Genomic DNA, 24559 nt, shown 5'->3' with positions numbered 1-24559 from the left:
CTGGTCGCAATAGCCGTTACACAATGGTGACTCCGACTTCGGCCATTCTGCCTAATAAACCCCCCGTCGAATTGAAAAAATCCATTTTCCAAGCCCTGCTCCTTTTCGCACTATCATTTTCTCCACACACCCACGAGCAATAATTTTTGGCAATTTAATTGAAAACCGAAAATGGCAAGGGGACGAAATGTTTTTAAAACAAAAGGGGCGGCTGATTTCACCCCAAAATATTTTCGGAATGGACGTATGAAGTACGAATATCGGGGCACGCGTGCGCAAGAAAAGTAGACAAATGGTCACAGTCACGCGCCAAGAGCTAAAAGGTCAACAAACAAATAAACAATCCATAGTCCGAGCAAAATAGAAATAAAACTCGGGTTGGGGGGTGCTGAAAAATAAGGGTCGACTGTGACACCAAAAATCGCCAGCCATCGAATACCTAGCATAGTTGTTCGGATTTTTGCGGTTGCTATTCGGACGGAAGTTGGAAAGTTTAGAACGTTGTGGGGGATTTTTCGTACTGCAAGGGGTTCAGCCCATTAAAGGTCAACTGTGAAAATATTTCATGTCCATTTATTGTCCTGATGGTTTAATGAGACTGTTTTCAACAGACCAAAGCGATGAGGCTCATCGACTTGTTTTTGGCTCTGCTTGGGTCAAGGGTTATTTGGAGAAAAGAGAGGGCCATTTAATGGTATAATAATAACGGAAGGGTTCTGTGGGCGCACTCGAAAAGTTGAGGGGTTTCCATGGACTTGGCAGCAATAGATACTCATTAACCCATTTGTGGCAACCAAGGGCTTAAATGTAATAAACTCCTGGAAAACCAGCAGCAATGGCAATAGAAAAATAATGTAAACTATCCCCTAAAACTCTTTTAAAAACAAATGATTAGGAACTAGCAAAGTTTTTTTTAAAACATAATTTATGGTATTCAGTGGGGGCAATATCCTCAAAGGAACAATCTTACCCAAGTTTAGGGCATAATACCATACAATATCCTTTGTTTGCTCCAGGCCGAGTGCACCTTTGATTTGTGCCGTCAGGTCCTGGTAAAATAAACTCATGATGCGAATGCTTAAATATCAATTAATTATTGAGCATCCGACGTTAGCACCTCCGACCCTTAGTCCACATAAGGGCCACAGTATATCTAGAAATATGCACTTCGACTCTGTATCCGACATTTGTGCTTTGTGAGTTCGATTTGAAAACATAATTCATCATTTTGGCCTCTGAATGGCTGTCATTCCCGTGGACTAATGATTCCCAGCTTAAGTTTCTGGCCAATACCGAGATTGGAATTGAGTTTTGGTTCCTCGGCGCGGACAAAACCTGTCAGAAATTGAGCGGAGTGCTCGGGGGAGCTCTTCGGATCTAATTGCTTATAGAGTTATTAACCATTTTCTAATGATCTCGGGCTGCGGTTACCGTCATTTGAGAACATATTCTTAATGCACCACCAAAAAATGCAGGTGTTCATCCAAAAAAACCGAACTCGATCCGGGCTACAAATTAGAACAAAATTGCCGAGATAGCTGGAGATTGATTCGGGGACCACCCATCTGAAAACTAAATCGACGTCTTCATTTGTCTGGCTGGCCATCAAATCAGGTAGCAGATAGTCGGATTTCGGGGTCACAGGTCAGGCGAAACCATTTCAAGTAGGCTTGATCAACGTATCGCCATTGTTCACTTGTTCCCTTAAATGTTAAATAATTGCAGTGCTCGGAGGGAAATGGGCATATTTCCTTTGTTTTTAAATCAGTTTTCTGATGTCAAGACCAATGATTCTTAAAATTTTTACCTATGCTCTAATTTATTTTTATTACATTTTTGTTTATTAAATCATTAATACATTTTAATACAAACGGTTTAAGCCAAACATAAAACAATGTTTAAATCGTATTTATTCAAATGAATGTGGTAGCAAAAATATTCACATCGCTGGCACATCATAGGTTAAAGGTCGAACGCATTATCTAATTAAGCATGAAGAACAATTGTCACCACATTTCCCACAGCCAGCCGATCAATTCAATATTCATCTGTGAAAAGTTCGGAAAATTCGGGCGGCTGTGAAATAAAATTAACACTCAAAATCGGGCGGATCGGGTTTTTGTTTTGTGGGTGGGAGAAAGAGGAAGACTCTGAGCAATAAATAAAGCGCAGCGAAAGTGCGACATCAACGACAAAATAACAATCCTATAAATCACTTATTGGTGTTTCGGGAGAGGGGTGTCGCTGGTATATAGATATATGTAGGTACATATATCCCTCTGTATAGGGTGATAAATTGCTCCGTCACACACACGACACACGAAACAAAACAACAATGATAACTGCAGAATACATCGCATTGGCATCTATACGCAATTTCATTTAGTAAATTGCACACAACGCATTCAAACGTAACTGGGATTTTTTTGTTTCCACTTAACCGGGAAAATCACCCCCCTCGTCGCGATTTTTCCGCCGGCTGGTTTAATTGACAGCGCTGCAATTGAACATAAAAGAAGTTTTTGTTTCGAATCGAATCTCGATGTTGCGCGGGCAACAAGTGGCCGTCTCCGAAATGTTGCCAGCTGGAAAATTCGTCTTGCCTTCCCACCCGATTTTCGCAACCATTCGTCGGTTTCTTCGACAGCAAGATCGTATAACCAAATGCCGAAAAATAAGACGTTAACTATGGTTTTCCTCATACCGAAATGTTGCAAGAGGTTTCGGCAACATGATGCACTAATTTCGAAGAATGTTTAGATGGTGTTCCCAGATAATCTTTTAAAACTAATTGGAATATGAGGTTTTCGGGTTACATATTAATCGGGAATACCTCAGCTAAACTTAATATTCTTGTCATTATGATAGTACACTTTGCGTAATATACATGTATCTCTTTAAAATACCATTATACTCAGTGCCCCCGAATAAAGTAAGTAGTTATATTTTTAGTGCTCCGTTCTGAAAGTTTGTTGACAAGGCTCTACAAAGATTGGGCAACAAAAACGTGTCAAAAAGCTGACACCAGTCGTTCGTAAAAGTGATGAAATGCGGCTTAAGTGCCACCGCCCAGTTTGTTTCTCCGCCCATCGGCGTTTGACCTTGCTGACACTCGAGAAGAAAAGAGCTGAATTCTACGCCGCCTAACGGTAGACACTCTCCACCTCTTTTACTCTGCACTGAAAACATATTTTGCCAATCACCAATAATAATATTATTATTATAATTTGTAAATGAATTGCATTTAAAAGAGCTGTGACTATTGATTTTATAAATTGTAAACATTTATTTCCTTAAAATTCATATTTGCGCTATTTAAACGCATGCTATCTCCCTCGCTGGTTTACTTTTGGTTGGCAACATGCTGCGTCGCATCTGCTGGCAACATTGGGGGTTGCCAGATCTTGTGGCGCGGCAATAGCTGTGGTATTTTGCGGCCGCAGCGCTGGCGGTGCTTTCAGTTACGTTTCGACGGCCAACGCGTCGAGTGCTCTGCTTGCTGAGAGAAAACAAAGAAAATAGAGACAGTAGAAGTGGTTCCTCTTCTTACTCGCATTCTCTCGCGCTCTCTTCACCGTCTGTGTTAACGGTCGTGGCGCGTCGTGTGCGTGTGTGTTAGTGTGCCAGTTAAACAATGAGAAATTGGTAATAATAAATAATAATTATAACTGCTCATAATAGGCATTCTTTGGCCGTGGAGGAAAGAAACTCGAAAAAAAACATGCCGAGACAGCTCCCCAAAAACCAAAAATAAACGGCGGCATTCTTGTACATATTTTTTTCTAAACTTTTTTTTAGCGTGTGACAAAAAACAACACAAATGTATCTCTCTCGCTCTAACTCTATGCTGTTTTGTTGTTTTAGCTAAAGATTCCAATGAGTCACGTGCAAAAGTTATTTCAATGAAAACCTCTATGAAAACCCTTTGAAAACTCACCCAATAATCGAGTTGGAAAAGTGCATACAACATATATGAAAAAAAAGAACAACATCAACTGAAAAGCAAGAAAAATAAAACGGAAAACAGGTTTTTGGGCCCGCTTCGCTGCCAACTTTATTGTTGTTACTACCAACAGTGAGCACTGGAAATTGACTCACTCTTGCAGCTGGCATATAGGAAATATGAAACATACAAAAAATAAACGTTAAACATTGGGAAAAGTCCGAAAAGTGTTTCCACAACTAATCTGGCATGTTAACCAGCAAAAAGAAAAATAGAAATGAAAAGATCCTCAAATTTCACAATCAATTTTAGCCTGTTTGGTTTTTCCTTTGTCTATCAAAATCGCCTTTGTGTCGCATAACAAAAAGTTTATTTGGTTTACTGCGGCTTCTGGCAAAAGTTTTAACGTAATTTAAAATATTTGTTTAAATTTTTAACAAGCCGGAATAAAGTCAAAGTTGGTAAATTAACTTGTTCGACTTCATACTGTGCTTATTTGAAAAGTTTTGCCGCTTTACTTTTGGGAGTTTTATGAACAATATGTTAGTTTCGTATTAATAAATTAGTTTATTGGGTGTTATCAAACTTAACCAGGCAATATTTTAATTAAGAATACAAAATCGTATTACATTCCCCCCACTATTGTGCCAATCTTAGGCAATCAAATGAAAGCGGAAAATGTAATTACAATTTTCCGGCAGCGTCGAAACTCACAATCAAATCATTTGACAGCATTAATAATTCACGAATATCAAGTGGAAAACTTCTAAACTTTGTGCAACTTGCACAGATTCACAAAAACTCTTCCGTTGTCAGAAGTTCCCTTCTGGCCAAGTCTCTCATTATAATTAGCGTTTTCGAAACTTTATGAATATTTAAAACTGCTTCCCGGGTATTTTGTAACAATGTCTCAATTTGCCAAAAGCAAGAATGAAGAGAGATGAAAGAGGAATTTTCCCAATTTCGCGTGCCGTAGACACACATACGCGAGGTTCCTATAGAAAAAAGTCAAGGCCTGCCCTAAATATCGATTATCCAGTAACTGTAATAACCGTAAGCCAAATGGGGGGGCCGGTTGGAAAGTCCCGCTGTGGAAAGTAGGCGGGATTAGTGGCAAGACGAGCTCGCGAAGAAGCAGCTACAGTTGTCCCTCGCTTGTATACAAATTTACTTGCGCTGGGACTGTTGTGACTAAAAATCTGACTGCATTTATTTGCAAAAGTGGGACGATCATTCAGCGGAATGGTTTTAGAGCAGCACCGCACAATTGTTAGAAACTTCGCTGTTTGCAAACTTTGTGCACTGCTTGCAAGTCGTTAGTGTAAATGAAACATTAGTTTTATTGATCACTTGTTCTACCTTAATTATTACTCATTGCACTGAAGTCACGTTGAATTCTATTACTCAATCGTCTATTATTTCTAAAATATGTGCGTTTTGCTTTCGAGATACTCGCAAGCGAGTGATAACTGTACTTTAGAACTTGTTGCAACCCAAGGACACTTGACGTACATAGGTGCAACTTCGTTGAGCAGACAGAGAGAGAGAGAGAGTAAGAGAGGCGAAGCTTGAGTCATGAAGTGTTGGAGAGACGAAAACAAATAAGTTCATGGCGATAAGAAATATACATTTCGCTCTCGTATCCAAAAGATAACGATCTGCAGAGAATAAAAAATTATAGCTAAAATTTAGCTTAGGCATTCCGCTCCTACCTTTTCCAAAGCCCCCTCCCTTCCCCTGTCTGTGTTCCCCCCACAATATTTCCCGCAATACGTGTTTCGACTGCTTAGCACTCCGCAATTTCCGTTACAAAAACTGGCCAACATGTGCGAAGTCGGCGGCGCAGCAGGTTTTATTTTCTTCATTTTCCCTCTTCTTTTTTTTTCTTCGGTGCCGCCGACTTTAGACTTTAGAATGCAAAGGAGACAAGACACACACGCACACACACAACATCTCGGCGCTCACTATCTCGCTCACACCGCCGAAAAGCAGTCGTGTCGTGCCGATGCGTCTTCCTCTTCTGCTCATCCATAAATGCCAACATTTGCCATTTGAATCTGAAATGCTAAAGTTATGACAAATATCAAATGCAGATGAACTTCTCAGGCCGGAATTAACTAACGTCAAAAGCCAGTTACCATGAATCTAAACTAAAAGCAAAATCTGTCTGCACTTAAATTGAAGCCTTAGCTAATTCATCTTTCTTTCATTATCAATATACTTACAGATTCACACACCAAAACAGCCAGCAAAAACACCAGACGAACAGTGTTAATCAAAATACAATAATTTGTGCAATCACGAGCAACGAAAACAAACTGAAATTTTTTAAACATTTTTTTCGTGTGCAACCGTAAACAAACCAAAGAAGTTAAAACGAGAACATTTTGCGAGCGGAAAACCTAGAAAACAACTACAACTGCAACAACCAGCGATAAAAATGGGTGAACTGCCGCTAAATTCAGTCGGCGTCATTTTGGCGCTGTTCTTCCTCTGCAGCTGCTCTTTAATAGGTGAGTACGGATAAAAACGCTCCCCAAGTCCCCAATATGTGCCTTTCGACTCCGTATTATAATAAGAAATGACACAAATTGCGCCAAAATTGGAAATATATAGCTTTCCAATGGGGCCAAGGAAGCTAATACCGTTTTAATTATACCAAAAGTCTTTCATGTATTCCTTTGAAAAAACTGAATAGGAAAAATAGAATTAAACACCTTTAATCCCATGAATGTGTCATATAACCTATGTGATGCCCTGAATTTACCACTTGGCTGGTAACTATCATTCCGAAAATTTACAAACCATTAACTTAGGTAGCCATATACCAATGTAACCAAAGGCAAGCGTATAAAGCCACTATTATGGCTGACAGAAGTCTACCGACTAAGGACGGACTTAGCTGAAATCCGCTTATCAGTCGACAGGGTCATATCAAATCTTTGTTGTTTCCTTATGTGATTTCCACACAGACGCATTGCCTGAGCACTTGCACTTATGTACCTGATGATAGGCGACCCTGAAACGAACGCTAAGCTAATAGAGACCCAAAGAAATATAAGAAAACAACATCCCACGAAAACTAAAATCATCTTTTCCTTATCGCAATCTCCCAGAAAACTAAAGTCAATATTTATCTTACCTCAGAGCAGACTATATCGTGGCTGGTCAAATATCGTAAATTTTTCAGTGAGCATGAGATAATAAGAATCGCAGATACTCCTAAAATTCTGGCACCTGACTTTGGAGCCATAAAATTTGGACAAATACTGATAAATATTGCGCAAGAGTTGCCTGCTAAATAAGACTTGGTTGCTATGGGATGTTATTAGGTGCTTTGGATTATGGGAATATTTTCTTGGGTGCAAGTAGGAGAAAAGAAACTATTGAAGTGTCTTGAAGAGATTTCCTTAGAGATAATCAGCTAATTAAGCAAGAGAAGAAAACGAGGCTCAGAGACTGATTATATAAATATTAATTGATGTGCAAATTATAGACCAAAAGAATGAACACAAAAACGCAGATTGAAATTAGCCTTAAACCCATTAAACCGGACTAGCAGCAAATCTGAAGTTATATCGACTTGGAAGATTCATAACTCAGACACTTTGTAGGGTCGCAAACTTCTTGGCAAACTGTAAAGTCACGAAGAATCCAGCGTCGACTTCCCAGCAATTACCGCATCCGGTTTGGACCACAAAAGCTGGAGCTGGCAGAGAATTTCAAGCGAGGCATTTTAAAATGTTCTAATACCGCAGAAAGTCGAATTTAATTAACTCAGTATCTTCACCCCTTCAGGCCCGTACGTTATTTACAATTTCCCCCAAAAACAGATAAAATTCTCACAGAAAAGAGAAAACAATTGGTAAAATCATTGCAGGATGACTCAGTCGGTAAGTGATCATGAATTGGATAGTTGGAAAAGTGTTTAAGCACTTTTCTTAGCTTAGAACGCTATTGTAGAAAGTGAGAAAACATCGAAACCCCCCTCCCCTTCCTTTTGTGGTAATTTGGGCTCTAATTTTCGAGCAGTAAACTAAAAACTTTTTATGTTGTTGACTGCGCTCTTTTTTTTTTTTTTTTTGTTTGCCGCGCTCTAAACTCCAAAAGGGAGCTGGTTCTATATTTTTGTGTGAGAAAAACACTTTGAAGAAAAGCCCGAGAAAATGACCAGAGGAAAGGCGGTGAGCTGAAATAGTGAAAAAGGGTGGACTGTCCTAATTAGCTAAGCCCGAAACTGGCTTAATTGGGTGGCGCTTTCACTTCGGCCATCGCGCCTGGGAAAACTGCCAGTTAGACAGTTCGTCATACCATTAATGGACGCTGGGCCTTGAGATGAATGGAAAATCCAAGAGCGGGCAGGAAGGTTCTGCAGAATCTTGAGAGCTGCACTTCATCTTCATCTTTTCACTAGTGTTTCAAAAGATGACCTAAAAAAGGGAGTGCTGGCAAATGTACAAGTATTGTAATATATTTGAAGGCAACTTTAATATCGGTTTGCATCCTATGCATCATAATCATATGCTCTTTTCTGAATTTGGCATTTTGAAAATGGTTAATTTCCATTACAGTTCTTAAGATAAACGAGTGGGGCTTAAGCAGTCCTTGGGAACCAACATGTTTTTGCATACCCTGTTCATTTTCTGTATAAAATTACTATTGAGATCCAAGGAGGAAGCTGTGCATTCAGAGAGGGTCTTGAGTTTAAAACCCAAGCCCATGAACTCGACTTAATACCTCTTCCTCGAACTGAGGACATTCTCAGAATTCTCTGACTCATATCTCTTTGACTTCTTAGTCAGTCTCTCACGCCCCCTTCACCCTCTTTTTACCCACCTTTAGAGCGCGGAGAAAGGGACGGGTGGATGACTATAGAAAGAGAGGGACTAAGGGGCTGGGAACAGGGAACATCAGGTTGCTGCTCAAGTTGTTGCCTGAATGGGACAGCTTATGGTCAAGCGGGCAACTCTTGAGTTCTTTCTTTTCTTGTCTTTTGTGCCACTTGACAAGACAAAGATGAAGCATGCTGAAGAAAGTGAGGGCTGGACCAGGAGCGAAAGAGAGGGTAATGGAATGGGCAGGAAAAAGGAAATTCCAATTATGTTGCAAAGTCTGGCCGTGCGTAGAAAAGAATTGTTGCCGCTTCTTGTTTGCTTCTTACTCGCTCACTCACTAACCGGCTCTTTCCTCTTTTCTTCACGATTTTCCCTTGTTTTAATTTTAATCCAGTAATGCCCGGAAAGCCTTGCATTTCGCTTTAATTAATAAAACAAAACAATTCGGATGGGACAGCAAAACAAAAGGATTCAAGTGGATTGCAGAAATGATAATAAGCTCTGCTGTGCTATATCTCTATACATATCTCCCTATATACATATGTTTGTATATAGGTGGCAATCTCTCCACAGATCTTTATGGCTGCTTGATTTTTCAATGCAGCCGTGAACCCGAAAAACTTCACCATAATTAGCAGGCATTGTTGCAGAAAAACCCAGGCCAAACCATTTAAATTAACTGCAAATGAGCTGGAAAAGCCTTTACAAAATAACAGGGTACCTAAGAGCATAAGGAAAGTGGTGGCTTATATGTAACATTTTTTTTAATATTTATTCAAATATATAAAGCAGCGAACTTAGCATAACACTGCATATTACAAGCAGTATAATCGCAGACACATGTGTTAAAAAAAGTTCAAATAAACTGAGAAAAAGAGAAAACATTCATTTAAGAGGGAAAAATAAAAGAATTAAATTAGTGTGAAAATATGGCAAGACACTAAGTTGCTCTTGCTTATTATGGAATGCAGTGAGAGTGGGTAAGAGAGAGTTGGACCAAAAAAGAGGGGTTAAGCCCGCATAATCCCAATGAAGCTTAAACAATGAGTCGCAGCAAGACAAGATACATTCCTGTAGTATGGTATAGTATGTATAAAACAAAAACGACAGCCCAGCAAACAAAGAATGCACAGAAAATACAAATGAAGGATTGTTGTTAAGCCACTGACGACCCTCGCTTTTCCCCACTCGGGGTTTTCCATCTTCAAGTATGATGAATGAATTTTAAATTAAAATTCAGGCGAATCACAAAAAAGTGATTCGGCCACATGTGTCTCAGGTCCACCACCCGCATCGCGTCCAATCGGGGCTCGCATTTAGTCTTCATCCAAAAGTTTATTACTTGGAATATGAGGTGCACGTTTTATTTACTAAGATCTTTCGTTTTCAAAAATGTACACTACACAAAGCTTATTTGCCAGTGCTACCGACGTTACTGAATTATTAAAGAATTGCTGAGATAAAGATCCTACAACCCCAGACGTTGGAATACAGGAAACGGCGTCCCAAGACGTGCTGGGCCTAATAACCAGCCGAAATTGAGTTATAACCGATTGGCAGGCATTCGATTTGGGACCCAGTCCTTAAGACACATGTCTTTTCCTACCTGTTTTCCATCCTATCGGAACCGAACCATCTGGGAGGTGCTCAGGTAACCCGATGACGCCCCGGCATACACAACTAATTGCTAATTGGATTATGTCTTGCTCGAACGGGAGCCGTTGGTCGGAGGAGGTTTGGTTTGGTCATCGGGAAGAAAGGGAGATACACATGGTCACATGGGGAAATAAGGAAAGTGAGGTTAGGTCATTGATATCCGCCTTTGGCCGTAATCCAAACGGTCATCGGTAGCCAGACGAAACCGAGGGTTGTTGCTGGAGTGGAATAGAATGTTTTTAATTGACTTGCCCCATTGCAATTGCATAACAATGAGACACACACACACACACACACCCTCCTCTCGCCGCCCATGTGTGTTTGCCTTCCTGATTGCGGCGTCAATTGTCAATTTTTCTTACCTTCTCTGCTCGTCCGTTCGTCGGGTTCTTCTAATTGGTAATGCAAAGTGCATGGCCAGGTTCCAACTTCTGCAGTCCGTCCGTTTGTCTGTCTGCCCAACTGTCCGTTTGCGTCCTTTCGTCCATTCCCCGTAGGCCACACCCTTTATTGTCTCGCTATTCGTCTTTGTTCTGTAGCCTGGTCTTTTAATCAATTTCGTTCCTATTTCGTTTACTGTCCGTTAAAGGGAGAGATGTCCGCCCAGGAAATATATATGGGCAAAATGGGTAAAATGATATAGAAACAATTTTTGCGCTTCAATTTTTAGATTCTGTGTGAAATTTTGTTTATACAGTTCCCAGTTTGCGAGTGTCCCATTGTACATGATTTTTGGTTGTGGTCGGAGGTTAAATTGTCTTCGTTTGGGTTTTGCTACGAAATCGTGCTCCACTTTGCATACCCTTGATCCTCGCAATCGTCGCCCCTCTCGCCACTCATTAATTTTCCCACACTGCAAATTGAGTGACTTCCTCCACTCCCACGAACACCCACCACAACCTCCACCTCCTCCCATGCACCTTGCGCCCTTGGCAGCCTCTCGTCCTCTCAATCCGAGTCCCATCCCATTCCGTTCCATCCGCAAAAGGCCATCCCATCCGCAGCACTTATCTTGCCTTGCCGCTTTGTTTTTTGTTTTTTTCCCACCATTAAGGCTCAACTATCAGCGGCAGCTCATCAAGATGTGCACAAAACAACGAAAAGCTGCAAAAAGTGCAAGCATAAGGCAATTCCCCTCGGTTCCCCCCTTGCCCCATTTTGTACACCGCCACTTTCCGCTGCTTTTGGCAATTTTCAGCATTTAACCAAATAAACCTCTGCCGACAGCGTTGCATGCTCTCTGCCCTCTGCTTACACTAAGCCAAATGGGATGGAGCTTGAAAGTTCAAATTGTAGAATACTTCTGTTAAAAGCAATTCCACAGCAATGAAATGTACCAGTTACTAAAATAACTTTATTGCACAATCCGTATGACAAACAATTTTAAAAGTCATATTTCCAAAAAAGTGGAGAAAAACAAATTTTTTTCTCTGCGCCCTTGCATTTTTCTCACCCATTTGCCAGAGCCTCCACTGACATTCATATGATGTGCTCAGTGGCTGCCCGCGTCATTATCAACGTGTACCCCCACGCCCCTGCACATCCCCTCTCCAGTTCCTCTGCAGGTCCCCAAAATACCGTCTCCCATGTTCCGCTGTCGGTTTTGCCTGTTCCCCTTCGGTTCCACTGAAATGGGATGCGATGGAACAGAAATGGGATTGGGCTTGGATTCCGAATGGTACTCAGACTCACCTGGGCATCCAAATTGTTTTTTCCAACGTCGCGTACATACAAATGTATTTGCCCATTCCCATATTGGAATGCTCTGGTATCACCTGGATTCTGCAGCTAAGCTAAGAGTCTGAAATTCGGAATTTATAATAGATTTACTCAAGAGATAGTCATTTGTTTAGTTGGTAAATCGAAGGTACTAATGGCTATTTCAAATATAATAAGCCACTTCTCTGGTGAGAACGTTGGCTTATAAAGAATATGTTATCGTGGGCAAAAGTTCTTACGGAGTTTGTTGATAAACTAGTTCCGCGACTTTAAAATAACTAGTTCGGGAACTTAGTTCTTTGACGGGAACTCTTCCCTTTTAGGGAACCCCTTGACTGAGCCGTGTGCCGGCTTCATTCTCATTCTCATCATTATCCCATTCCCAAAGTTACGAAAACTTTTTAGCCGACGCCAAGTTGGCTGGGGGCCTGAGAAAACCCCTTTTCGACACCCCTTTCGTACCCCTCTTTTGGCGCTGGGCATAGTTTAGCGTAAATTTTCATAATTTTATGGCAATTTTTCACATGCGCATTCGCAATGCGGCCAACAAAAGGAGCGAGGAAAAGACCAAAATAACAACAATCAACTTTGGCCAACCCAGGCCCCTCTTTTCGGCGCCCTGCCCTTCATTGTGTTTGCATTTTAGTCATGAAGTTTTAAGCATTTGTCATGCATAATTTGAGCAGCAAATGTATTGGAAAGAATTTTAAATTGATTGTTATCGTGGTGCTCTGTTGTGCTGCAGGAGAATGGATAATGCACTCGCACTTGGATTGTCGGACATTAGTCAGTCGTCGGGAGTGGAGAATTCAGAATTTAGTATCCAGTCACAAGGATCCGGAGTACAGATACCAGAACTTATAACGCCACCGGAGGGGGCGAACAGCTTTGTCAATAATTAGCTTCACCCATTAATAACCCAAGTATATTGCAGCACGGCAGTGGGAAACTGAGTCAGCAAACCGAGATACAGATACGGCTAACGGGCATTATCTCTGCCGGGGGATCGGGCGATGGAGATGAGGAGCACGGGGGGAGTCCGGGGGAGTCGGGCAACCAGTGGACAGCGAAGATTAATGATGGCCTTTACCTTTACCCCGAAAGAGATGGAGAGAAAGCGATGCTGGGTGATTTGATGTCTGCTAAAAGTAAAAGTTCATTCACATTGCTTTGTTGCAGGCAAAGTTCTTGGTCTGCTACTTCGCCTCATCTTTGGTTATATTCTTTGATTTAGGGCTTTATCATTTTTTATCAGAACTGAAAACTTTGTTAGTGATTTACCTTTCTCTGCATTTCTCTGTCAGTTGCGTTTTTTGCACGTGCTAAATCAAGGATCAGCTTGCTTTGTACCAAAAATATCGGCGAATGGTTTGTTTAGAAACTGTAAAAACCCCATTTCAATCATCTTTAATGATTGCGGTGTTTAATATGAACATGAATATGATACAGTTCATAATACAAGTGGGAACTATTCCAGGGTACCTGTGTGACATGCTCCTTTTTTATTCAAAACGCCCCGGCGCTGCACACACTCACATAACTCAGGCAGTTTTATCTGTGGACTTGCAGAGGCCCAGCCTCGGATTTCCCACTTTCCAGCGAAAGCGCTGCCAATGTCTGTCGTCACTTGCGGACTTTATGTTTTAAGCTCTGCAGCAAATTCTGAGTAAAGCGCATAAAGCACTCTTTCACACAGATATCCGCACACTCCTTGAGCAAAAACGACGATGAACTGACCGATGATTAAATTCCGGTGATTCAGTTTTCTTCGGTCAGAGCCAGGTTTCTTTTTCCCGTTCTTGTTTATGGTCTGGGGCTATTAAAACCATCACCATCTTCATGTGTGGAGGGGGCTTCGTCAAATTGTTTTTGGGGCCTGAGAGTGCAGGAATGCAAGCAAATTGAGTTTGCTTCCGATTGGTTTGATTAATCCCGAAATCGGGAGAAAGGTTTCGGCAAGGAGCTTGTGGTAGTTGCAAGTCCTTTTGCCCATTTATTTCGAATTTTAGCTATGCAAGTGAAGCTCTTAGCCTAAGCTGTTTGGAAAAAATAGCATAAAACCGACTAAATTGTTATGAAATCGTTTCAATTCAAAGGCGCAAATAAAAGTTCTCTGAAATGTGCTCAAGATCTTGTCCATCCAGTTACCAAATCAGCTTGTTCTTCGCTCTTCGGTTATTAGTTATCCTGGTTCCGGATGCAATTGTACGACATTGTTGACGGCTGTCGGTCGTCGCCGTTCAATTGCCAGCACACGTAATTGCCGCTGCACAATGCCAATTCCGTAGATACATATTCGATCGAAGCGAATAAATTTGCCACCGTTAAAAGGTGCCTAGGGGGATGTAGCCTGCCAGGATATGACCAAGAGCCTTCGTCTCTGTACTTCAATATTCATTCCCCCATCCCCTGCGCGCCATTCTAGTTGTGTATTGTGTGTCGGTTGACATTTGATTTCTGACGCGTGCCGTTTTAACGACAGCGAAATATTGTGCGGCACCATTGGGTTAAGAATGGAACGGTCGGGGCCGCTCGTTGGTGGGTTAAAGGGAGTGCCACATGCCCGCTGCTACTTGGTTATTTTTGTTTTTACGATTGTTTTAATTCTGTTTTGTTGCAAACAAATAGGCGGAAAATTGTAACGTACTGCAGTCATGCGCCCGGGCCATTTACCACCCCCTCCGTAACCCCCGTGAAGCCCCTGAACCCGCTGAACTCGGGTCTTGGAAAATATTAGATGCGTTGCGCGTGTTGCGGCCTCATTAATTTGTTTCTAGATTTATTAATTATTCAGCTTTTTTCGCCATCCGTAGATAGTTTATGGTAGTCGCGCGTGCCGAGTGTTTACTGTTGAGTGCCTCTCCCCGGTGGATCATTTCCGGGAATTACAGTCGTCCAGAGGGTCCTTGGAAAGTCTGCTGGCTTCTCTCCCTCTGGCTTCATTTCGGCCAACTGTTTCCGAATGGAATTTCAGAATTGCAGAAAGTCGGCCAGGGAAACCAAAAAACTGTGTCGCTGATGGAAGGAATTCGAGGATGAAGAGCTCAAAAATAAATATGTCTATTTGAAATTCAATAACCAAAGAAAAAACCTTATTTTAAATCGAACTTAGTTAAAACATCTATTCCAAACGTCCCTATTCTCTCGTTTTTCGTAACATTTTAATCAGCTTATCTATTTTCATATTACTATCTTTCAGAGCCTTAACGACTTCTAGTAATAATACAGCATGATTCCATCCCCTTTATTTCCACCCCATTTGATGGTTCCATTGCTAAAAATATTTCCTATGACATCGAATAACTTGTAGTGGGTCCAAAAATACATGTGTGTGCTGACAGAACTATGGGCTTTTACCGATGTAGCAGAGTGTTATAGTGGAGTTTTATTTGTCAACCATTAGTGCAACATTAATTTTTATATTCCTTAGCGATTCGTTTGCATTGTAACCCTCTGATCTCAGAAAAAGGCCTGCAACTGTCGCTTCAGAGATCTGGGCGTTGGTAGAGATGGGCGGGGCCGACTCTGTGTGCCTAATGATGTTGAATCGACTTCCTTTGGCATTTTTTGTAGTCGTCAATTTGTCAACACAAGACTCTTGACTTGATGGTCACCTATTTTTTGTGTATACTCGTAAATAATTTTTTGTACTCGTTATTTGGAGCCCCCTTAGCGGAAGTCGTACAACTGAGCACGACATTTTGCACTCAATGAATCATAAATGTTTTTGCCTTTTTTCTTCATCCTCCCAGTCTCTCTTACACTCGAATGTTTTTTAATTCTGCGTGTTTTTGTTTGCCGTGTATTAAATTCAATTCGTTCGCTTTTAATGCAGCCAGCGATGCGTGCAATGTTTAAAGTTGTTCCCGCTGAAAAGAACCAACAGGTGTTTGACTTGTTTTCGGTGCCAACTGATGCGTGAAAACAGTGGATAGGCATTCGATATTGGTATGGATATGGCGACAGTTGATAGGGTATAAGGTTGCACAGGAAGTTTCACTCTGATGTGAAGCGAAAGTAAGGGAAACTGGTTGTGAACTAGTGCATATTTGGTGCATATATAAGTGTAAAATTTTAAGCAAAAACAATAATGTAAAGAACAGAATCAAGAATACCATGAGGATCTTATTATGCCCGCTCCTTAGATATAATACAACTAGTTGAACGAAACGTCCCATAAAGCATTTAAGAAATCAAAAACCAAAACACAAGGATCACGTCATTAGAGCTGCTTTTAAAAAGTGCCAGCGACAACAAACAGATATTATGGGATTCCATCTGGATTCCGCCCGCTTTTCCCACACTCCCCAACTGTCCCTAACTATGCGGATCTGCCATGATATATGGACCGCAAGTGGCTTTTGTTCTAGGGATGCCAATTATGCTACAAGACGATTTTCTTAGGGGGGCTCATTCTGGTTTTCCCTTTGCTTTTCCATATACAGAGGGAAAATCCAAGTGACGGCTTCTCCCCAGACGGCATTTAAAGCGGCCGTGGATACAAATGTATCTTATGCTTATGCTCTCCACAATTAGTGTTCAAAAATAGCATGCAACAGTGGCAAACTCGGGACAACATCGATCCCAATTCGAAACCGAAACCCCTACAACTTTGTGATCGTGTAATGGAAATTCGTGTAAGTTTTTCTGCCTCGGCGACAGTTGGCAGTTTGTTTGGTTTAATTATTCGAGCAGATAAGAAAGCGCATCTAATGAATTTGAAACTGCAGCTGCAGTTTATCTAACGCTTCAATCGCTTCGCAGACAACCAACTGACAAAACATTCTCCAAAAACTTAATTGCACACACCGATAAAGAGTGGAAAAGTGAGAGAGGAAACGCTAGTGCAGTGTTCTTGGCTTTTTTCGTGCTAACTGCCTATAAAAAGAGAGTAAAAATGCAGAAGGAATGCCAACTCCAATCAACAAAATTGAATTGGTTTAGAGAGCATAAAAAAGCACAGGAAACATAACTATCCAATTAGAAAACGAAGAGAAGACTGTCTGTATTTGCGGATAAGAAATCAGTTATATATAATTTAGCCATTTTCTTGTTTGTTTCTCTTTAATCAAGCACTCTGATAACTCAGGATATCCATAAGAGTTGGCAAATTCGAATACAATAGGAATAAATCGAGGACACAACGGAGCACTTTGTGGCCCACCCCCCCAGTTTCCGCCCCTTTTCATCGCCATCTGAGCAAATACAGCTGCAAATAAATGAGTCCAAATGAAATGAGCAATGTTAACTATCCTGTTTACATAATATGTCAATTAAAGGCGCAACATCTTGGGGGTTGGATTATGTGTGGGACGAAAAAGCTTTTACCCAGTCTTCCTAGATTTTATTTATTTATGACCCGCTGCGATTTTGGCATAGTTCTTGGTGTGCTATCGTTCCGCCTCAGAAACATTATCTATAGGGGGTTAGCCAACATATTAATTTGATTTCCTCTTTTTTATTATTATTGTTTTTCATCCACATAAATCAGAGTGCGGCTTGACAACTTTTTTGAGGGTTGGCTGCCTGCCCGCCTTCCTATGTCTAGTCTCTAAATCAAAATTCAAGTTTTGTTTCTCCATTCCGATATTTTCCGGCAAAACTTATCCACCCCCGAAAAAAAAGAAAACCGCCGCTGCACTTTGCCAAATTGCGAATATGATTTATGCGGCCGAAAGGCATTTTTTGGCAGCCTGTTAACACTTCATTTAAGCTGAAATATCTCTACAGATACTGACTGCATCACCAAAAAGGAGCATTCGGCATTCCAGCAGCTCAAGTATTTTCAATTAGTTGCTTTTTAGGGGTGGGTCTCACTTTGTCATCATAAGTCTCTGTGTTCTTTAAGGCCTGGATTTCTTTTCTGACTTCTCATTCGAAACGAAGCGTTCCATAATTGTTGTTTACAATTCAATTTTCCACAACCCCACGACAGAGTGCGGAAATGAAGTGGATTAGGTGAAGGAGATTACAAATGCCATCAAGTGGTTGTTGTCACGTGTCCAAAGATTATTCCAGGGGATTTTCAAATTGGTTTGCCCTAAAGCAATTCCGGCATTAGGTTCTAAGATGGGCTTAAAATAATAAACAATTCAATTAACGGGATGAAGGAAATCTGTAGGTAAGCGTACTAACAAATTGTGGGAATTTTGTGTTAAATTAGGAAATCTGTGAATAATTTATTGGATTTTATGAGAAAAATCGGATTTAGGCCAAATATAAATATACATATATATAACATGAAGAAAATGTCCCAAGGTGCCTTAACTACCTCGATCATGCAAATCTTTTTTAGCATAGCGACCAACCTTATGAAATATACAAAAACACATCACTAATTATGTTCTTTCCCACCATTTCCACTTTTCTTCTTCCAGGTAAGTGTCAATGTCAATGGCCATCAAAAAAATCAAAAAAAAAAAAACAAAAAACAAAAAACAAAAAGGCAAGAAACCAAACACACGCACAACACAAAAAACGGCTCGTAAGTCATGATTGATGATTTCACACCTCCAGGTTTGGGTTCTATATATGTATGTTCGGATTTCTTTTTTTGGGGATCTGGGAATGGGGAAAATATTACCAACAGAATGTATATGTCGCGTTTTTATGGCCTGTTTATGCTCCGTGTGCCGGCAAAAACTCATTAAAGGTGACAATGCAAATGTGGCGACAGCCCAACTGCCACGCCCTCTAATTGCCTATCATACACGAATGGGAATTTATGGAATCTAGGTACCCATAAGTATATTTAGGAAAATTGCCGAGGAGAGAGTTCCTGAGAATGCGGCTCACAGAAATATCCAGCTCTTCAGAGGTGCGAACAACTAAAAGTGGCAATTAATTTGACACGTTCGTGTGTGTCTGCCACAATTATGTTCCAGTTGTTGACGATGGCTTGTTTTTGTCAATGGCAAACAGCTGCATTGACATTGAAATTGATTTTCTGGCGTTATTCACTTTGGAATGGGGACGGAAATCGGGAAACTCCGGCTGAGGATAGGCGTGTGTAAATGTATCTGGCAGATACATTTAGATTGCCGCTGCTGCTTAGGCAAAAGGTCAATTCAGCCAGTTAAATATAGACTATCAATACCGATGGAATTATGTTGCTTGTACTTACATACATATATGGCATCATGTGTAACGTTTAAAGTTATACACTTATTCAAAATATATTCGAAATAGTCAAAGCTTAAGGGGCACATAACGTGGGTATATTAAAGTTGCATTGACAAACCCCTTTGAGCCCATCATAACCGCAGGGAATCGGGAACATTTCAGGAATAAACCTAGGCCCCCGACCCTGTTCGCCTAATTGATTTTATTTGATATTCCTTTATCCGTTCTTTAATTGAAAGCCCCGCCCCTGGGAGTTGTTGCTGCTCATTGACACGCAACAAATGCAATTAGGCCCCGGGAGCATTTTCTATCTGGGCATGAACCCAAAACCCTAAACCCGAAACTCAATCTCAAACTCCTCCTTTGCTTCGCTTTGCATTCTTTATAAATAAATCGGGTCAAACGCAAACACAGATGCCGGGTGGCATAAAACCCCCCTCAATTTTTGTGGCGCCTTGGCAAAACCAAAACAGAACTTTTATAGTTTTGTTTATGCCCGAACAACAGCAGCAAGAAGAGCATTTAAATCAGCTTCAGTCAGATTTAGATATGAATTAAGGCAGCTGGGGCAACGACACTACACGTCATGTATATTTATATATATATGTATATGTAGATATATATCGCCTCTCCATTCACAATCGGTTGGACTTCAAAGTGCCTGCAGCTCATTCTGGAATTGATTTTCTCGTTGGGGCTAAAAATATTTTCCATTTTCGTGTGCGATGGTGTCGCCAAAAATATAAATGTTGCGTATCCATTCGCCACTTGAATTCGATTCTGACCCAAAAGTATCTACGCACTGGGTGATATTTTTGGGGCCTACTCATGGATTTTTGGGTCAAGCCGGTGGGAATTTGCTTTGTTGGCTTTTAACGGCTCAGTTTCGTGTTTGCCTTATTGATTGAAAACATTATGAAAAGGTCAGGCGCCAATCTTCTGGATTCTCTACACTTTTTTCCCTGCTTTTTCTTTGTGAAGGGAAGCCACTAATCAACGGGGTGTCTAGCCATTCGTATTGCCTCATTAACTGCCTGGGAAATGCCATCAGATACTGACGTATGCCCAAAATCCCAATCATGTAGCTAGAAACATTTGTATCTTTCGTGAAAATGGTTGATTGGGGTAAGTTTCCATGTAGTAACTCAATTTGTAAGTTCAACCAAAGCTAATTGCTGTTGCTTAAAGCCTAGTTATATCTTTTGCAGAAAGATCCAATTAAAATAGGCTTCCAATATTTGCATAAATTAAATCTACCTCTGAAAGTTACAATCTTTCGCTCACCTAATATCTGGAGAGTTTTTCCTCCATTAAAAAGCAAGGCTTTCATTATTCTGTGCCCGAGAGTTATCTAGTGGGCCATGCAGTAACTTTAGCCCACACTCCAATGATAAAGAAAACAATAAATGGATCGCCAATTCAAGCGAAAAGTGCTTTCAGATGGGAACAAGAAAATGTTAACTGCGATTTTTGCTTCTCCTGGCCGAAAAAAAACTGGGAAAATATCTAAATGTTTTCGACGCATCCCATGGATTGCGAAACTATGCGAGAATCACAGTGGTGGCCGGCGGTTTTTATTTTTTCTGGGGAGCAAGCGGTTGAAACTATACGCTTGAAAAGTTTGCACAGCATGCGAAGTAAGAGTATCTGTATCTGTGTTTGCGCACATGGGTTGTTTGTATAATTGCCGGTCGGGAAAAAATGCAAGGTACAAAAAATAGCTGAGAGTGTGGATATGCAAAACCAAAAAAAGAAAAAGTAATATTTGCAAATGTATCTTTAGGGATTTAGAGATATCGATGCAGGCAGGCAAACTTTAAACGGCCTTAAACAAAAAGTAAAAGAAAACAAGACATTGCCAAAACCATCAACAACAGATTCAGAATCAATCAAACCACATTAGTCAAATTTGATTTGTAAACAAACCGCAAGAGAATTTCATTAAGCGCAGAAAGGAAACACTGAAAGCCATCAAATATTTTGGTTCATCATGCCATCGCCATTTGCCATTTACCATTAGGCAAACAAAACGATAGAGAACCAACCAATCGCTGTCCAAACAAAACAACTCGAAAACATGACCAAAAAAAGTTATTAAAACTGTCGATGGATGGACGACGGATGAGGAGGATATATAGATGGAAGATTGCGATTGAGATGCCCAATGAAACGAAGGAGTATTATTGTTTTCGTTTCGTTCTCTGCACTTTTGCAGAGTTGTTTCCATGGCTGAAAAGTTTCCGTCTACAATTGACACATCAACTTGCATTGTTTAGACGATGAAATTTATTTGCACAAAAGCGAAACTCTATCGTTTCGCCTTCACTTTTATCCTTTGTTTATGATGGCGATTGGAATGGTTTTTGGGATTTGGGGATTTTGGGATTTTCAAGCGTCTCGAAGAGATTCTTATAAACAAAATTGTGGCACAGTTGCCGTCCATAATGGCCCGAGTCAAAAGTTATTGAATTTTTGTTTGCACTTCTTAATTGAATTTGAGGCTCGGAATTGAGTTTTGACTTGGTTTATTGTATCCTGGGAAACTTTGGTAAATGTGTGCTTGAAGTTTCTTACGTTTTGAAACTGTGACCATTACTTAAAGAAATCCAAAACGAGCACTCATCAGTTTTAAAATTGAATTTAAACCTAACACTCTTTGCTGATCTTGAGTTTCTTATGATTTGTGATCTTGGAAGCTGTTCCCCGCCTCAGTTCACAGGAAATCGCCTAAAGCTGCGAGTTGGGCAACATTTGCCACATCGATCAAATGTCGGGTCACATTTCCCCGCTATGTCTCCCCTTTTACGAAACAATATTGTACAACTTTCTCACAACAACTGGCACAGATGGACGGCAACCATGACTTGGATATGTGATTCATAATGACTGTACTGCCCCCCATTTCTGTTTTCATTTCGGTTTGCGTTTTGTTTATATGCATATTAAATGGTATAAAAGAAGCCAACGCCAGCAGCAACATCAGCATTATAATTGTTCTTGCAGCTTTCGGATTCGGATGCCTTTTTGCTGATGAAGCTCGTTGGAGTAAATGGGAGAACTGTAGAATGTAGAATGTGTGATGAGATGAGCTGATGCTCTAGTGATGGTCCAACCAACCAACCAACCAACCGACTGTCTGAATTGTGTGTGAAATCAATTTGTCGAAATACGAGCTGTAAGAGTGCTGAGTGCGGACAGATATATACTCGAAGATGATAAATACTCGTATGTGCCCGACACACATAACTCATTTGAGATTTCTCCGCATCATCGTTGCTCTGATTTTGGGAGCATGGGAAAAATTCCAATGCGATGAAAATGCGTTCTCCTTTAATAACTCAATCGCTCAGACCAGTACTCGTAAGGAAATCCTTTAGTTGCTGAAGGTTTTTAGGCGAATCGCTTAGCTTAACCCACTAAGTAACTTTCCGGAATGTTCAAAATAATTTACTGCTGATCGAAGTTAACTTCTAAGACTTTATAAAGTGTGCTGTAGAACTCTTGAGCGCAAGGACAGCTAGAAATTAAATGTTTAGTATTTAAGTACTCACTATTTTAGTAGTATTTTATTTTTATTTAGCATTGCCTTCCAAATTATTTAATTTATTGGATTGCTCAATATTTATGTTATGTTGCTAAATAACAATTACCCCCGTTGCTATCAATGGGTTAAGCCCTCAATTGCAATGCCCTGAATCCTTCAACGACAGGCTATGTGTTAATTAAAAGATCATCAGGTACGTCTCAAATCGATTTGGTTTGATTTGATTTGATTCGAGTATCTCAGATTGATTGTTCTGGGTGAATCGCATTGTTTTTCCTGTACCAGACCTCATGCATTTTGAATCTGTGCATCTGCCGGATAGCATTTGCCAGCTAATTGCCTTTTAATTGCCAGGAGAGGGCAGTATCTCAGCCTTTCAGGGTCTTGGCGTTTTAGTTGTGTTTTAGTGACTAAAACCTGATTGCCATTGATTTTGTCATTAGCTTCGAGGAAATTTGAAAATCACAGCAGTCGCAGTCAGGACAACATTTAAAGCGATCAAAGCTCAAGCCAAAGCAAAATGTCAATTTTATGCAGATGGCTGCATTCAACGGCGACCAAGACGATTTATAACCATGATCCCCCCTTGAAACTCGAAGGGTAAATGCCAGAATTGGGTCATAAATTGATGCAGTTTCTCATTTCGATTTCTGCACGAGGTCAATTTGTGATAATAATTCTGCCGCTGTCGCGCAGAAAAATAATACATGGAAAAACGGTAACAAACTCTCTAAGAAAATGGGCACACACAGTCATTGTTGCATGTTGCTGCTGCTGCTGGCAACCTGCAACATCCAACAACGATTGCTCACTGTCGAGTCACGCAACTCGGTGTCAGCAAAAAGGCCACACACGCGACTACACTGAAAGGAAAACGGTGTGCCTGACCCGGGCTTTCCGTGTTAATGGTTCATTTAGGTCTCGAATTGAGCTCAACAGATATTAATAGCATGTTTTGGCATTTAGAGGCACTACATATCGTACCATCAAATGATGGTAATATCGGTTGAATGTTGAAGTTCGCGGCATAGATAATAAATAATGAACTATTAATGTTGCTTCTTATTGTGGTCAGGAAACTGCGACGGAGTATCCCAATTTTGTATTTCAAGATGTTATGCACTGTAGTTTAATATTTGCATTTAGCCCTTTTAGCACAACTGTGCTTGGCAGCCTTCGCGGAAAAAGGCCCTCGAAATCAAAATCAAACGCAGCGAAAAGCAGCTACAATGTGTCTAGGACGTGAAGGCATTTTAGGGGCGTGTCAGCCCCGGCAACAGTGTTGCTAACCGCACATTGGGATCTGCTGACTTCTTCTGCCTTCCTGTTATGTTTCACTATTTTTCCTTTATTTTGTTGCCCCATTTCGAGCTCATTTTCTTAATTTCCTTGCCAGCCAGAAAATGTTTATTGCCCTTGGCGGGTTTTTGTTGCTCTGGCAAGTTTCGCTGACCGCGTTGGCAACCCTGGCAGCGGGCACAACTTTTATGGCCGCACTGAGAGTGGAAATGACGCGGACCAGGGGCCATTTAAAAAGCTGTCATAAATAGTTTAATCACTGACTTTGTAAACGTTCCTTTATAACCACCCAGAATGTGTCGCATTTTGCTGCGATTCTTTTTTGCGACACAATTAGGTGTGGCAACTCTGGCAGTTGCGGCTTCCGGTTTCCGCTGACAGTTTTGCAAACTGTCAGAACATTATTAAAATAATACGATTTCATTCGAGTTGCATGGAAAC

At 40.8% G+C, this 24559-nt stretch overlaps 1 protein-coding gene across 4 annotated transcripts in view; it reads left to right on the top strand.

The window, feature by feature from the left end:
* The first annotated feature begins 3425 nt into the window (after positions 1 to 3425).
* The window catches only part of LOC6550976 (fasciclin-2), a 64932-nt gene continuing 43798 nt past the window's right edge, over positions 3426 to 24559 (top strand). For all 4 annotated transcript variants that reach the window (XM_015155458.2, XM_001976817.3, XM_026982414.1 and 1 more), the window contains exons 1-2: positions 3426 to 3645; positions 6171 to 6456. In XM_015155458.2, the coding sequence (XP_015010944.1) occupies positions 6384 to 6456 (73 nt within the window). In that variant the 5' untranslated portion in view covers positions 3426 to 3645; positions 6171 to 6383. The remainder of the gene's footprint in view (positions 3646 to 6170; positions 6457 to 24559) is intronic.

The sequence above is a fragment of the Drosophila erecta genome, unplaced genomic scaffold (assembly GCF_003286155.1).
Source record: "Drosophila erecta strain 14021-0224.00,06,07 unplaced genomic scaffold, DereRS2 tig00000126-arrow-pilon, whole genome shotgun sequence".
NCBI classification, from domain to species: domain Eukaryota; kingdom Metazoa; phylum Arthropoda; class Insecta; order Diptera; family Drosophilidae; genus Drosophila; species Drosophila erecta.
The sequence above is the reverse complement of the archived record's forward strand: the minus strand, read 5'-3'. Positions and strand labels throughout refer to the sequence as shown.